General features: G+C 36.6%; 1 protein-coding gene across 1 annotated transcript in view; it reads right to left on the bottom strand.

The window, feature by feature from the left end:
* CCDC15 (coiled-coil domain containing 15) overlaps window positions 1-14,106 on the bottom strand; it is a 104,145-nt gene that overhangs the window by 33,441 nt on the left and 56,598 nt on the right. Inside the window, exons 12-13 of the mRNA XM_025357338.1 lie at window positions 13,644-13,733; window positions 12,393-12,496 (exon numbers count right to left, since the gene is read on the bottom strand). Coding sequence (XP_025213123.1) covers window positions 12,393-12,496; window positions 13,644-13,733 — 194 coding nt within the window. The remainder of the gene's footprint in view (window positions 1-12,392; window positions 12,497-13,643; window positions 13,734-14,106) is intronic.

The following is a 14,106-nucleotide window of genomic DNA, read 5'->3' as shown; positions in this document are numbered from 1 at the left end:
CTTGGGCGCGCCCTGCAGCATGGATTTTGTTTGTTTTCATGCCATATCTGAAGTTATTAATGGACATTTTAATAACATGAATAGCATGGTCAGTGGGTTTGCAGTTCTCCCACTGTCTTTTTGCATTGGCCATTTATTCTTTATATAAAGTACAATTACAATGTCTTCTGTCTAATTCAAACTAGTTTGCATATGCAAATCTTTCTATGACCTCAGTTTATTTTTATATTTTATTTACTTATTTTTTTAAGTTCTAGGGTACATGTGCACAACGTGCAGGTTTGTTACATATGTATACATGTGCTATGTTTGTGTGCTGCACCTATTAACTCGTCATTTACATTAGTATTGCAACAGTTTTTGTCAGGTTGCTTTTAGAACAACAGTATTATATTTCAAGGGGGAAAAAAGTATGTGAGGAAAAAAACATACACAAAGGGAATACTAAACACCTCACAGGAAATCTGTTTTCACTAGTGGGATGCCACATTAATATTAAAGGAGTCCTTGTACCCTCTTATGCACAATAAACAGGATATTCAGCAGCAAGGGGCCCTCAATCATGCAGATACTGCTTAGTCTTCCAATGTCAAACAAACTAGTGATAAAATATTTGAGAAATTAAGAAATACAGGAAAGATAGGAAAAAATGATTTATCATCCACAGACAATTCTTTAACATCTTCAAATATTTTATTTCAGTATGTTATTCACTGTATGATTGTTGTTGTTGCAAAAAGCTTTGTTTCCATCTGGTCCACAGCTTGGGAGAAGTTCAGGGGCGGTTAAGAAGCTGCCCTGGGGCTAGAGGCGGAGGCTCAGGCAAAAGCTGCAAGTACAGGGGCCTGCAGAAGTGCCCCTCAAAGATCACTGCCAATATTTCACTTGAGGCTTTTTTCATTTATGCTCACAAGAAAAATTAGTCTGTAATGCTGCTTTCTTGTAATGTCCCTGTCACGTTGGTATTAAGGTTATGCTGGTCTCTATAATTATTTGAGAAATATTCTACTTTCCATTCTCTGGAAGAATTTATGTAAAACTTTGTTATTTTTTCCCTTATATATTTAAAAAGAATTCCCCAGTGAAGATATATGAGCTCGAATCTGAACCTGGATTTTTCTTTCAGGATTTTTAATAACTGATTTTATTCCTTTCAGTGATATGGGATTACTCAAATATTCAATTTCTTCTTGTGTCCATTTTAGTTGTTTTATCTCCATAGGAATTTATTTTATTAAAATTGTCAAATTTTTTAAATGTAAAGTTGTTTATAATGTTCTCTTATTGTGAGTTAATGTCTGTAGGCTCTGTAGTAATGGCTCCTTTTCTATTCCTAATATTGGTAAATTGTGTTTTTTCTTTTTACTGATTAGTAAAAGTGATATATCCTTGGCAAAACAAAATCTTTAAAAGAACCAACTTTTGTCTTTGATTTCCTCTGTTATGTATTTGTTTTAAATTTCACTGATTTCTGCACTTATTCCTATGGCTTCTTTTTTTCTGATGTAATTGGCAGTTTTTCCCAAGCTTAAGATGGAAGGTTAAAACATTGACTTGTAGCCTTTTTTATTTTATATTGATTGTAATCAAGGCTCTGACATTCCCTTTAAGGACTGCTTCAGCGACATCTAAAAAGTTCTAATATGATTTATCTTCATTATTATTTTCTCAAAAGTATTTCCTAATTGCCATTATAACTTTTTCTTTGATCCATGATCCTTTAGAAATACACTGCTTATTGATTTCTAGTGTAATATCAGTAAAGTTACAGAACAGACTGAAAAATAACCCAAAGTAAGATCAACTTTAGAAAATGTTCCATGGGCACTTGATAGGAATACATTCTGTCACGATTCAGTGTTTTTACAAATGTTTCCACTTTTCTTAAATTTCTAGGCACAAATTGGTTTGGTCATATAGTAGGTCTATATTTAACTGTATAAGATATTAAACAGTTTTCCAAAGTGGTTGTGCTCTTTTCTACATATGATACTAATACATGAGTTACAGCTGTTCTTCATCCTTGCCACTATTGGGTACTGTTAAGTTTGCTGCCTTTCCCTCCCTAAGCTAATCTAGTGAGTCTGAAGTGGTACCTCATTGTGTATATAGTGAGTTCTTATTTTAAGATTATATTTTTGGCTGGGCGCAGTGGCTCAAGCCTGTAATCCCAGCACTTTGGGAGGCCGAGACGGGTGGATCACAAGGTCAGGAGATCGAGACCATCCTGGCTAACATGGTGAAACCCCGTCTCTACTAAAAATACGAAAAACTAGCCGGGCGAGGTGGTGGGCGCCTGTAGTCCCAGCTACTCGGGAGGCTGAGGCAGGAGAATGGCATGAACCCGGGAGGCGGAGCTTGCAGTGAGCTGAGATCCGGCCACTGCACTCCAGCCTGGGCAACAGAGCGAGTCTCCGTCTCAAAAAAAAAAAAAAAAAAAAAGATTATATTTTTGTATTTGATTCTATTTTATAGATTCCAGTTCTTTGGTGAAATTCTCCATATTTTCATCAATTTTCTCCATCTCTTCCTCTAGTTACCTGAGCACATTCATCAATTATTTTAAAGTCTACTAATACTAGTATCTTGTGTCACTGGAGTCTGCTTCTGTTGTCTTTTCTTTCTCTTGGCTTTTGGACATCTAGTTCCAAGTATGTACTTAGAAACTTTTGATTGAACACTGAATATTGTTTTAATTTTTTTAGAGGCTCTAAATGATATTATCCATAACCAGAGAAAGTTCATACTTTTCTCAGCTAGGCACAAAGTACACAGTTCATCATCTTAATCTAGTCCAGACATCAGCAGAATCAAGGCTGCTTTGTAATTTAGGTACAGTTTATTCTATTGCCAGCTAGACTGTGTTCTTCGTGTATGCTCTCCCTAGCTCACCTGAAAGCCTGGTATGTACATTGAGCCCTTTCTCCCCTCCCCTAACCCAGTGGGTCCTGAACTCTACATCTCCTTGTCATCACAGACTAATTGATTCTTAGTCTGTTTTCCACATATTTTCCATTTAGCCTTCATGTTTTCTTAGACTTTGGCAAATGTCTTGGGGAGAAAACTGATAAAATGTTTGAGACCCTCGAGTCTCCAATTTTGTTACTGCAGCTCCTTAAGACCACCAAAATCTCTGCTTGTTTCTCTGTCATCCAGCAGCAGCCCTGTACCTTATCCAATGTCATGCTGAAACATATTTTGAAAACTCCTTAAGAAATATTTAGTTCCTATTGTTCCCAGAACTTTAGTTATTTTCACATGCATATAAATCAGACCTCCCTTAATATTTCACATGCTCCTTAAGCTCATGGTCACAAACTGAACTCACTAGCTTCCCAAAAAATCTGTTCTTTGAACATTCCCTATTTATGTTAATGGTACTAACCGTTCATTCAATTATCTAAGAAAAAAGTTAGAAACTACCCTTGACCCCTCTCTCAACACCAAAGCCATCAAGACTAAGAATTTGGTTATCAAAATCTATGGATTCTACTTCTTAAATATTATTAAATATGTCACTCTCTGTTCCCAGTGCCCTCATCATCTCCCACAACTACTACAATAACTTCTTAACTGGACTCTGCCTCGGTTTTCTTTTTTAGATTATTCTATATGCAGCTGCCAGACTGATCTTTATCAGATTCTAGTCAGATTATAGGACTTTTGCCTTAAAATCTTTCAACAACTTCGTTATAGATTCTCTGCCACTTCACTTCACTTGGGGTTTAGCCACCCCAAATTTTTATTTCCCAGACATACCTTATGCTTCATACGAAGCTCCTTGACCATCTGACAAACTTCAATTCATCCTTTAAGATCCTTTAAGATCCTTAAGGATCCTTAAGATCCTAAAAAGATGTAGCTTAAGTATTAACTCATCTATAAAGCATTTCTTGACCTCCCTAGACTATCCCTGCCTCACTTTAGGCATTATAATTATTTTTTGTCTCTTTTTCTCCTACTGTCTGTCCTCTCTTGGTGCTCATCCTATTAATCTTCATCATCATCACTACTACCACCACTACATCATCATGGTAGTAACAGGTACTTTTTATTGAGATCTTATTAAATGTCAGATACAATGTTAAGTACTTTACATACATTTCTCCATTTAATGCTATCAACAAACTAGAAGATCAATATTATAATCTCCATTATATAATTAAGGATATTGAGGCTCAGAGATGAAGTTACTTGCTTAAGTTTACAAAGTTCATAAGGGATACATTCAAACTTAAGTCCATTTGTAAATATGTACTATCCTGCCATATATTCTAGTTTTATATTCTTAGCATATAGGACAGTCCCTGGCATGTTGTAAGTTTTCAATAAATGTTTGCTTTGTTGTTGAAAAGTACTAAACAAGATAATATATGATACTCCTTGTGAATTACAAAATTCTGCATGAATACTACTATTATTTCCTCTCACCTTGACTCTGTTTATGTATGTTTTCCTAATTCACCATCCTTATCCCCTTCCCTGCAAAACACTTATTTATCCACCCACACCCAACTGAAGTATAATATTTTCTCTAACTCTCCAGATAAAATCATTAACCCCTTCTTCTGTGCTCACATGGACTCTGTACCTATCTCTGCAACTGTACTAATTATATTACTAATTTGAATATATTTGTTTCTCATCCTCCCTCCCCAACTTAAGATTATGAGTTCTTCAAGAAAAGGAATGAATTTTATTTATCTTTGTATCATCTGAGTCTAGGACAGTGCCTATGATATGGAAGATAAAAAATAAATGTTTTCTGAATAAATGCAGAATCCCTCTTAGACCTGGGTAAGAGGGGAGAGCTTATCACAAGACCCACATTTTTAATAGTCCCACTTTGGCCTGTCTCTGACCATATCTCTTCCCATAGTCCTCAGAGACTAAGCGACTAGGGGAAGGTATGCACCTGAAGCCTATGACTGGCCACGTATACTCTGCTCCAAGTACCCAGGCCCCTGGAATTCTTTACTTAAACTTTCCAAGGCCATTTTTAGGGTATACACAGTTCTGTTCCCCACCTTTGTCTTCCTCAGAGCAGACTGCAACTCTCGTGTGCATCTAGGCTCAATGGGACATTAAGGGGTGACTACTTACAAGGCATGTACTTAGAACTTGGAAATCTGGGCTGAGTTGAACCATAGCATGTATCCAAAATTCTCTGAGTACAAAATAGAGGCATGAGTAAGAATAGAAAGGAGGTGGACTGGAGGCTGACTCTCCCCAAACTGCCACTCATGTTCCTTCAAGTAACTCAGAGGAGTTCAAGAATTACAAATTTGAGTCTGACCTTCTAGTCACTATGAAATCATATTTGTCAAGGTAGGACAATAGAATATATGTCATGTAAGAGATTTTTTAGGTCAGCTTATAACATTTAAATACTTAGATGTAAGGTACATAAACTTGTATTTGTAACGTGAGCCCAGTACCACAAATATTAGAGGCAGGTTTAAATCAATTATCCCATGAATAAACTATAAATAAATGAAAATACATGTGAAAGCACTTAAAATAACACAATAAATATTTCCTTTGACATGGCTACTATACCAGCAGTCACTGCTTTTTTAAATGAATTGTTCTAAATAAAGAATACTTCTATTACAGAAACAGCTGCCCATTAAGATGAAGGAAAACTTATTAGTAATACAAGAGAAGAAATGGATTACTAATTAAAAGGTTTTTTTTTTTTTTTCATTGAGACGAAATAGCATTGAAAAGGAACTAGGAAACTTTTAGGTCCAATGACGAGCTATTAGGGAAAGGACTCTTTATTAAATAAATGGTGCTGGGGTAACTGGCTAGGCAAATGCAGAAGAATGAAACTGGACTCCTACCTTTACTATACACAAACATTAACTCAAGATGGATTAAATATTTAAATGTAAGACCTCAAACTATAAAAATCCTAGAAGAAAACCCAGAAGTACCATTCTGGACATCAGCTTTGGCAAAAACTTTATGACTAAATCCTCAAAAGCAACTGCAACAAAAGCAAAAACTGACAAATTGGACTCAAACTAAAGAGCTGCCTCACAGCAAGAGAAACTATCAAGCGCATAAACAGACAACCTACAGAATGGTAGAAGATATTTACAAACTATGTACCCGACAAAGGTCTGATATCCCGTATCTGTAAGGAATTTAAACAATTTGGCCAGGCATGGTGGCTCACACCTGTAATTCCCCCAATTTAGGAGGCTAAGGCAAGCGGATCACCTGAGGTCAGGAGTTCGAGACCAGCCTGGCCCACATGGCAAAACCCTGTCTCTACTAAAAATACAAAAATTAGCCAGGTGCGGTGGCACATGCCTGTAGTCCCAGCTACTTGAGAGACAGGCACGAGAATCACTTGAACCCGAAAGGCAGACGCTGCAGTGAGCTGAGAATGTGCCACTGGACAGAGTGAGACTCCATCTCAAAAAAAAAAAAAAAATCACCAAGCAAACCAAAACACAACCCCATTTAAAAAGTGGGCAAGGGCCGGGCGCGGTGGCTCAAGCCTGTAATCCCAGCACTTTGGGAGGCCGAGACGGGCGGATCACGAGGTCAGGAGATCGAGACCATCCTGGCTAACACAGTGAAACCCCGTCTCTACTAAAAATACAAAAAAAAAACTTAGCCGGGCGAGGTGGCAGGCGCCTGTAGTCCCAGCTACTTGGGAGGCTGAGGCAGGAGAATGGCGTTGAACCCGGGAGGCGGAGCTTGCAGTGAGCTGAGATCCGGCCACTGCACTCCAGCCTGGGTGACAGAGCGAGACTCCGTCTCAAAAAAAAAAAAAAAAAAAAAAAAAAAAAAAAAAGTGGGCAAAAGACATGAACAAATACTTCTCAAAAGAAGACATACAAGTGGCCAATAAAGAAGAAAAAATGTTCCACATCACTAATCATCAGAGAAATGCAAATCAAAATCAAAATGAGATACCATCTAACACCAGTCAAAACAGGTATTACTAAAAAGTCTAAAAATAACAGATAATTGCAAGGCTGCACAGAAAAGGGAATGCTTATTCATTGTTGGTGGAAATGTAAATTAGTTCAGCCACTGTGGAAAGCAGTTTGGAGACTTTTCAAAGAACTTAGAACTACCATTTGACCCAGCAATCCTATTATTTGGTACAATGAATCCTTCTACCAAAAAGACACATGCATTCATATGTTCATCGCACCACTATTCACAACAGCAAAGACACAGAATCAACCTAGGTGCCCATCAATGATGAACTGGATAAAGAAAATGTGGTATGTATACACCATGGAATACTATGCAACCATATAAATGAATTAAATCATGTCCTTTACAGCAACATGGATGTAGCTGGAGGCCATTATCCTAAGCAAATTAACACAGAAACAGAAAACCAAATACCGCATGTTCTTACTTATAAGTGGAAGCTAAACTTTGGGTACACATAGACACAAAAATGAAAACAATAAACACTGAAGACTACTAGAGGGAGGGAGAGGGGAGAAGCAAGGGCTGAAAATTACCTATTGGGTACTATACTTACTATCTGAGTGACAGAATCATTTGTACCAGAAACTTCAGCATCACGCAATATACCCATATAACAAACCAGCACCTGTACCCCCCGAATCTAAAATAGAAGTTGAAATTATAAAAAACAAAACCAAAAAGACCCCAAAAACTATTCATTATGCTATTTGAACACATTCCTAGCACTTTACAGTAACCTATAGCGATTTTGTTATAGTATTATATAGAGTATTTCAAAATAAAAGTGTTATTGCCTTATATTTTATAGCACTTCACAAATTTCAAACTATTACACATATTAGCACTTTGTTTAGTGCGTTATGCATAGTATGTCAATAACATCTGATGAAGTAAATCCTCATATTAGATTTCATTATAACTTTTTTTTTTTTTGAGGTGGAGTTTCGCTCTTGTTGCCCAGGCTGGAGTGTAATGGCGTAATCTCAGCTCACTGCAATCTCCGCCTCCTGGGTTCAAGCAATTCCCCTGCCTCAGCCTCCCAAGTAGCTGGGATTACAATCATGAGCCACCACACCCAGCTAATTTTATATTTTTAGTAGAGATGGTTTCTCCATGTTGGCCAGGCTGGTCTCAAACTCCTGACCTCAGGTGATCCGCCCACCTCAGCCTCCCAAAGTGCTAGGATTACAGACGTGAGCCACTGTGCCTGGCCCATTATAACTTTTTATGCATTGTTTATAAGTCAGTAGGCACAATGAAGTTTGTCAAGACAATGGGGTTGAGCTCTAAGGAACACAGTAAAAACCCATAGCCTGTAGTCCCAGCTACTCAAGAGGCTGAGGCAGGAGAATCGCTTGAACCAGGGAGGCAGAGGTTGCAGTGAGCTGAGATTGTGCCATTGCACTCCAGTTTGGCAACAGAGAGAAACTCCATCTCAAAAAAAAAAAAAGAAAGAAAAGAAAGAAAAGAAATGCAACTGATGGAGAAGAACTTCTTCAACTTGATAAAGCACATCTACAAAAAATTTACAGCTAACATCATACTTGATGGTAATAAATTGTAAGTTTACCCACTAGGATAAGAAACAAGGCAAAGATGTACCCTCTCATTAACATCATACTGAAAGTCCGTGCTAATGAAATAAGGCAATGAAAGGAAATAAAAGGCATACAGATCAGGGAAGAAGAAATAAAACTATCTTTGTTCACAGGTGATATGATCATATAATAACAAAAAAGTCACTGAACAAGCTACTGGAACTACTAAGTGATTACAGCAGGGTTGAAGGACACAAGTTTAACATACAAAAGTCAATCACTTTCCTATATACCAGCAATGAACAGGTGGAGTTTAAAATTAAAAGCATAATACCATATAAATATACCAGCAATGAACTTTCCTATATACCAGCAATGAACAGGTAGAGTTTAAAACTAAAAGCACAATACCATTTATATGATTTCCAAAATGGAAGACTTAGGAATAAGTCTAACAAAATATATGTAAGATCTATAGGAGCAAAAACAACAAAACACTGAAGAAAGAAATCAAAGGACAACTAAATAAAATGGCGAGATAATCTATGGTCATGGATAGACTCAATATTGTCAAGATGTCAGTTCTCCCCAACTTGATATATACATTAACTGCAATCTCAGTAAAAATCTTAAGTTATTTTGAGGATATTGACAAACTTATTTAAAGTTTATGTAGAGAGGTAAAGCCAACACAACATTAAAGAAGAAAAACAAAATTGAAAGACTGAAATTACCTGACTTCAAGACTTATTATAAAGCTACACGCCACACCCACTTACGCCAGCACCCAGGTAGAGAACCAAAGGGCCTGAGGACAGGACTGCCTCACCCACTACTGCCAATGCAGGCACTCATGCTTGTCATCTGGGTGCCTGGGGATCAACCACTTACCTTATCCACAATGAGATACCATCTCACCACAGTTAGAATGGCAATTATCAAAACAACAAAAAGTAACAAAAGCTGGTGAGGATATAGAGAAAAGGAAACTCTTATACTCTGTTCGTGGGAATGTAAATTAGTACAGAAACTATGGAAAACAGTATGGAGATTTCTTTAAAAAAACTTAAAAACAGAACTTCCAGATGATCCAGCAACTCCACTATTGGGTATCTATTCAAAGGAAAAGAAATCAGTGTATCAAAGGGCTACCTGTACCTCCCCCCCATGTTTACTGCGGCACCATTCACAATTGTCAAGATATTGAATCAACCTAAGTGTCCTCAACAGAGGGACACAAAGAAAATGTGGTACATATACACGATGGCATACTATTCGGCCATAAAAAAGAATGAAATCCTGTCATTTGCTGCAACACAGATGGAACTGGAAGTCATTATGTTAAATCAAACAAGCCAGGCACAGAAAGGCAAACATCGCAAGTTCTCACTCACATGTGGGAGCTAAAAACGCTGATCCCGTAGAGGTAGAAAGTAGAATGAGAGTTAACCAGAGGGTGGGAAGGGAGGAGGGGATGAAGAATGGGTTAATGGTTAATGGGTATAAACATACAGTTAGATAGGCAGAATAAATTCTACTTATTGGTAGCACAGTAGGGTGACTCTAGTTAACAATAATTTATTGTATATTTCAAAACAGCTAGAAGACTTGAAATGTTTCCAACACAAAGAAATCATAGTGTTTGAGATGACAGATATCCTAATTACTCTGATTTGATCATTACACATCACACATTTGATCATATATATTGCATGGTATCAAAATATTACATGTATCCCATAAATATGTACAATTATTATGTATCAATAAAAATATGCAAGTAAAGCTATAATAATCAAGACAGTGTGGTATGGCAAAAGACAAATAGATCGATGGAGTAGAACAAAGAGAACAATGGAACAGAACAGAGAGCCGAGTCCAAAAAACAGAACCACATAAATGCAGTCAACTGATTTTTAACAAAAGAGCAAAGGCAATACGATTAATAAAAGACGGTCTTTTCAACAAATGCTGCTGGAATCACTGGACATCCACATGCAAAAAAAAATGACTCTAAACACAGATCTTACACCTCTCACAAAAATTAACAAAATGGATCACAGAGAAAAATGCAAAATGCAAAGCTACAAAACTCCTAGAAGGTAACACAGGAGAAAATCTAAGTGACTTTGGGTATGGCAGTGACTTTTTTTATATATAACACCAAAGGCACAATCCATGAAAGAAGGAACTGATAAGGCGGACTTCATTTTGCTCTGCAAAAGATACTGTCAACAGATGAGAAGACATGCTACAGACTGGGGAAAAAATGTTTACGAAAGACTGATAAAGCACTGTTATTCAAAATACACAAAGAACTCTTAAAATTCAACAATAAGAAAAACAAATGACTCAAAAAATTGGAAAAAGATCTGAACAGACACATCATCAAAGAAGATATACAGATGACAAATAAGCATGTGAAAAGGTGTTCCATATTATATGTCATTAGGGAAGTGAAAATTAAAACAATGAGATACAACTAAATACCTACTAGAATGGCCAAAATCCAAAATACTGACAATATCAAATGCTGACAAGGATGTCGAGCAACAAGAACTCTCATTCCTTGCTGGTGGGAATGCAAAATGGGTATAGCCAATTTGGAAGACAGTTTGGTATTGTCTTATAAAGCTAAATATATTTTTACCATATGATCCAGCAATCATACTCCCTCAGCAATCATACTCTTTGTTATTTACTCAAATGAGCTAAAAAGTATGCCCCCACAAAAACCTGTACATAGATTTTAAAGTAGCTTTGTTCATATTTGCTAATATTGGCAGTAAACAATACGTCCTTCAGCAGGTGAATAACTAAACTGTGATACATTCAGATAATGGGATATTATTCAGTACTAAAAATAAATGAGCTATCAAGTCATAAAAAAGCACTAGAGGAAACGCACATGCATATTTCTAAGTATAAAAAGCCAATCTGAAAAGGTTACATACGTACTGTATGATTCCAACTATATGACATTCTGGAAATGGCAAAACCATGGAGACAGTAGAGAGTTCAGTGGTTACCACAGGATAGGGTGTAAAGAGGGAGGAATAGGCAAAGCACAGAGGATTTTAGGGAAGTGGAGGTACTCTCTATAATACCATAATGGTAGACACATGATATTATGTATTTGTCAAAACCTAAAGAATGCCTAAAACTAAAGGTGAACCCTAACGTAAACTATGGACTTTGGGTAATAATAATGTGTCAATGTAGGTTCATCAGTTCTAATAAATTGTAACACTATGGTGCAGGATAGTGACAGTAGGAGAGGCTACGCGTTTGTGGGGCAGAGGGTATACTCTCTGTACTTTCCGCTCAATTTTGCTGTGAGCCTAAAACTGCCCTAAAAAAATCAAGTCTAATAGAAAATCAAACCAAAAAACCAAACCATAGCTCTTCACCATCTTCTAATACTTCCCCCAGATCGTTAAAAACAGCTGTTTTCGGCCGGGCGCGGTGGCTCACGCCTGTAATCCCAGCACTTTGGGAGGCCGAGGCGGGCGGATCACAAGGTCAGGAGATCGAGACCACGGTGAAACCTCGTCTCTACTAAAAATACAAAAAAATTAGCCGGGCGCGGTTGTGGGCGCCTGTAGTCCCAGCTACTCGGGAGGCTGAGGCAGGAGAATGGCGGGAACCCGGGAGGCGGAGCTTGCAGTGAGCTGAGATCCGGCCACTGCACTCCAGCCTGGGCGACAGAGCGAGACTCCATCTCACAAAAAAAAAAAAAAAAAAAAAAAAAAAAAAAAAAAAAAAAAAAAAAAACAGCTGTTTTCAACATGGATCAGAGGGCAAAACCATTACCTTTTTCTAAACTTCATCTTCCAAAAACATCTTAACTGGCAATTTAAGGCTCACAGGGCAGATCAAATAACTTACTTTTCAATTTTCTTCTTTTGTTCTTTTTGCCTTTGTTGTTCTTTTACTTGTTCTCTCTCAATATCCATGAAAAGTCGTCTATGTCTCAGGTACTGCTTTTGACGCTAAGGAAAGAAGTTAAAATTACTAAGATTCTGCTTTCAGAGGAATTTCCAAGGAAGAAAAATATTCTTATACCACAGACAAAAACAAACAGCAAGCAAGCAAAAATAGATGATATAGAAGTTACATGGGATTAAGTCTTTAATTTCCTTCTGTCTGTGGTCACTCAGGATGTCACATACACAAGAATTTTATATTTTCAAGCACATAGCTATTATATGTTAATAGGCAAACCAGAGAAAGTATTTACTCTGTGTTACTCTGAAATATTTATTCTGTGTTCCCAAGTAGTAAGTACCATAAAAGCAGAGCCACAGAAAGAATGTAGAAGATATTTTGTAACAGAACAATAGTTACTTTAACTTTTCAAAATTAAAACAGTATCACAAAAGCATACTCTAAGCCTAGCCTAATATGGCACAGAGGAGGGTAGAAGGGCTGAGGTATACTAAAGCCTCAGACTCATAAACAACATGAGTAGAATAAAAGCAAATCCTACTAGACTGTATGTGATCTGTTCATACCTCTGGATTTATATACATTCTTTTAAATACCAAGCTATTCAATGAGCAAAAAGCATGTCTATGTATATACCAGAGTAGTACAGGGCTTTTTGCTAAAAATTATTGAAGGTCTATACTCAATACTGAGGATGCATCAGAATCACCAGTGGTATTTTTAAAAAACAAAAATGCTCTAAACCTTCGTTTTTAGATATTGATCTGGTGTATCTGGTTTAGATCTAGGCATATTTGTATTTTGAAAAAAACTTCCCATCTGATTCTGGTGCATGGCCAGGTTTAAGAACTATTGGTTTAAACTAACTTTAGATTAAAAAGAGAGAGAGAAAAAAAAGAAAGCCATAAAGTAATTATCTTCCTTTAAATAAGTTATAGTGGCAAATATACATTAGCTGGAGAAATTTATTAGTATCAAATAATTGGTTTCAAATCAACGTACCCTAACTCATAGAAGCTTGGAAAAGAAATTCAACACATTATAACGAGTGAAGCAACTTTTATTTTATTTATGAAATTTGTGGTATTAGCTCTTTTATGTGTTAGGACACAACAAATTGTTTCCAATTTCTCATATATTAATACTATCATAGTAGAAATATTGGTGTCCAAAAGCAGTATCATTACATACCTCTTTCTTATCTTCTTCATCTACGCCAGACTGAAATGCGAGTGGAGCTTGGAATTCAGTGCTCAATCCTGATCGATATCCATCATAAGCCTGTTAGAAGGTCCAGTCACACAAAGTGACCAAATTACCAAAAACTACCTCATGAGCCATTTTGATATTTTTATCTATTCTTTTCTTTTGCAAACTTGGGCTCAACTGGATAAAGAAGCAAAAAATAAATAAATAAATAAATAAAAAGGGGGATATAAAGAATAAAATCAAAAAAGAATGAAAGGAAGCCATTTCAGAAGGAATTAACCAAACACAAAATAATAAATCGAAGAAAAGGGTTCAGGTCAAAAATATGAATAAACAAAAAATTAAAATGTTCAGAATGAAAATTCTTTTAAAGTGGTCACTTGAAATCACTGTCATGAGTGTACTTGGAATAGAATCTAGGATAAATAGCCAGATTCCTTAATAT

This window comes from Theropithecus gelada, chromosome 14, assembly GCF_003255815.1.
Source record: "Theropithecus gelada isolate Dixy chromosome 14, Tgel_1.0, whole genome shotgun sequence".
NCBI lineage: Eukaryota > Metazoa > Chordata > Mammalia > Primates > Cercopithecidae > Theropithecus > Theropithecus gelada.
Note: the sequence above shows the minus strand (reverse complement) of the source record. Positions and strands in the feature narration are given on the sequence as shown.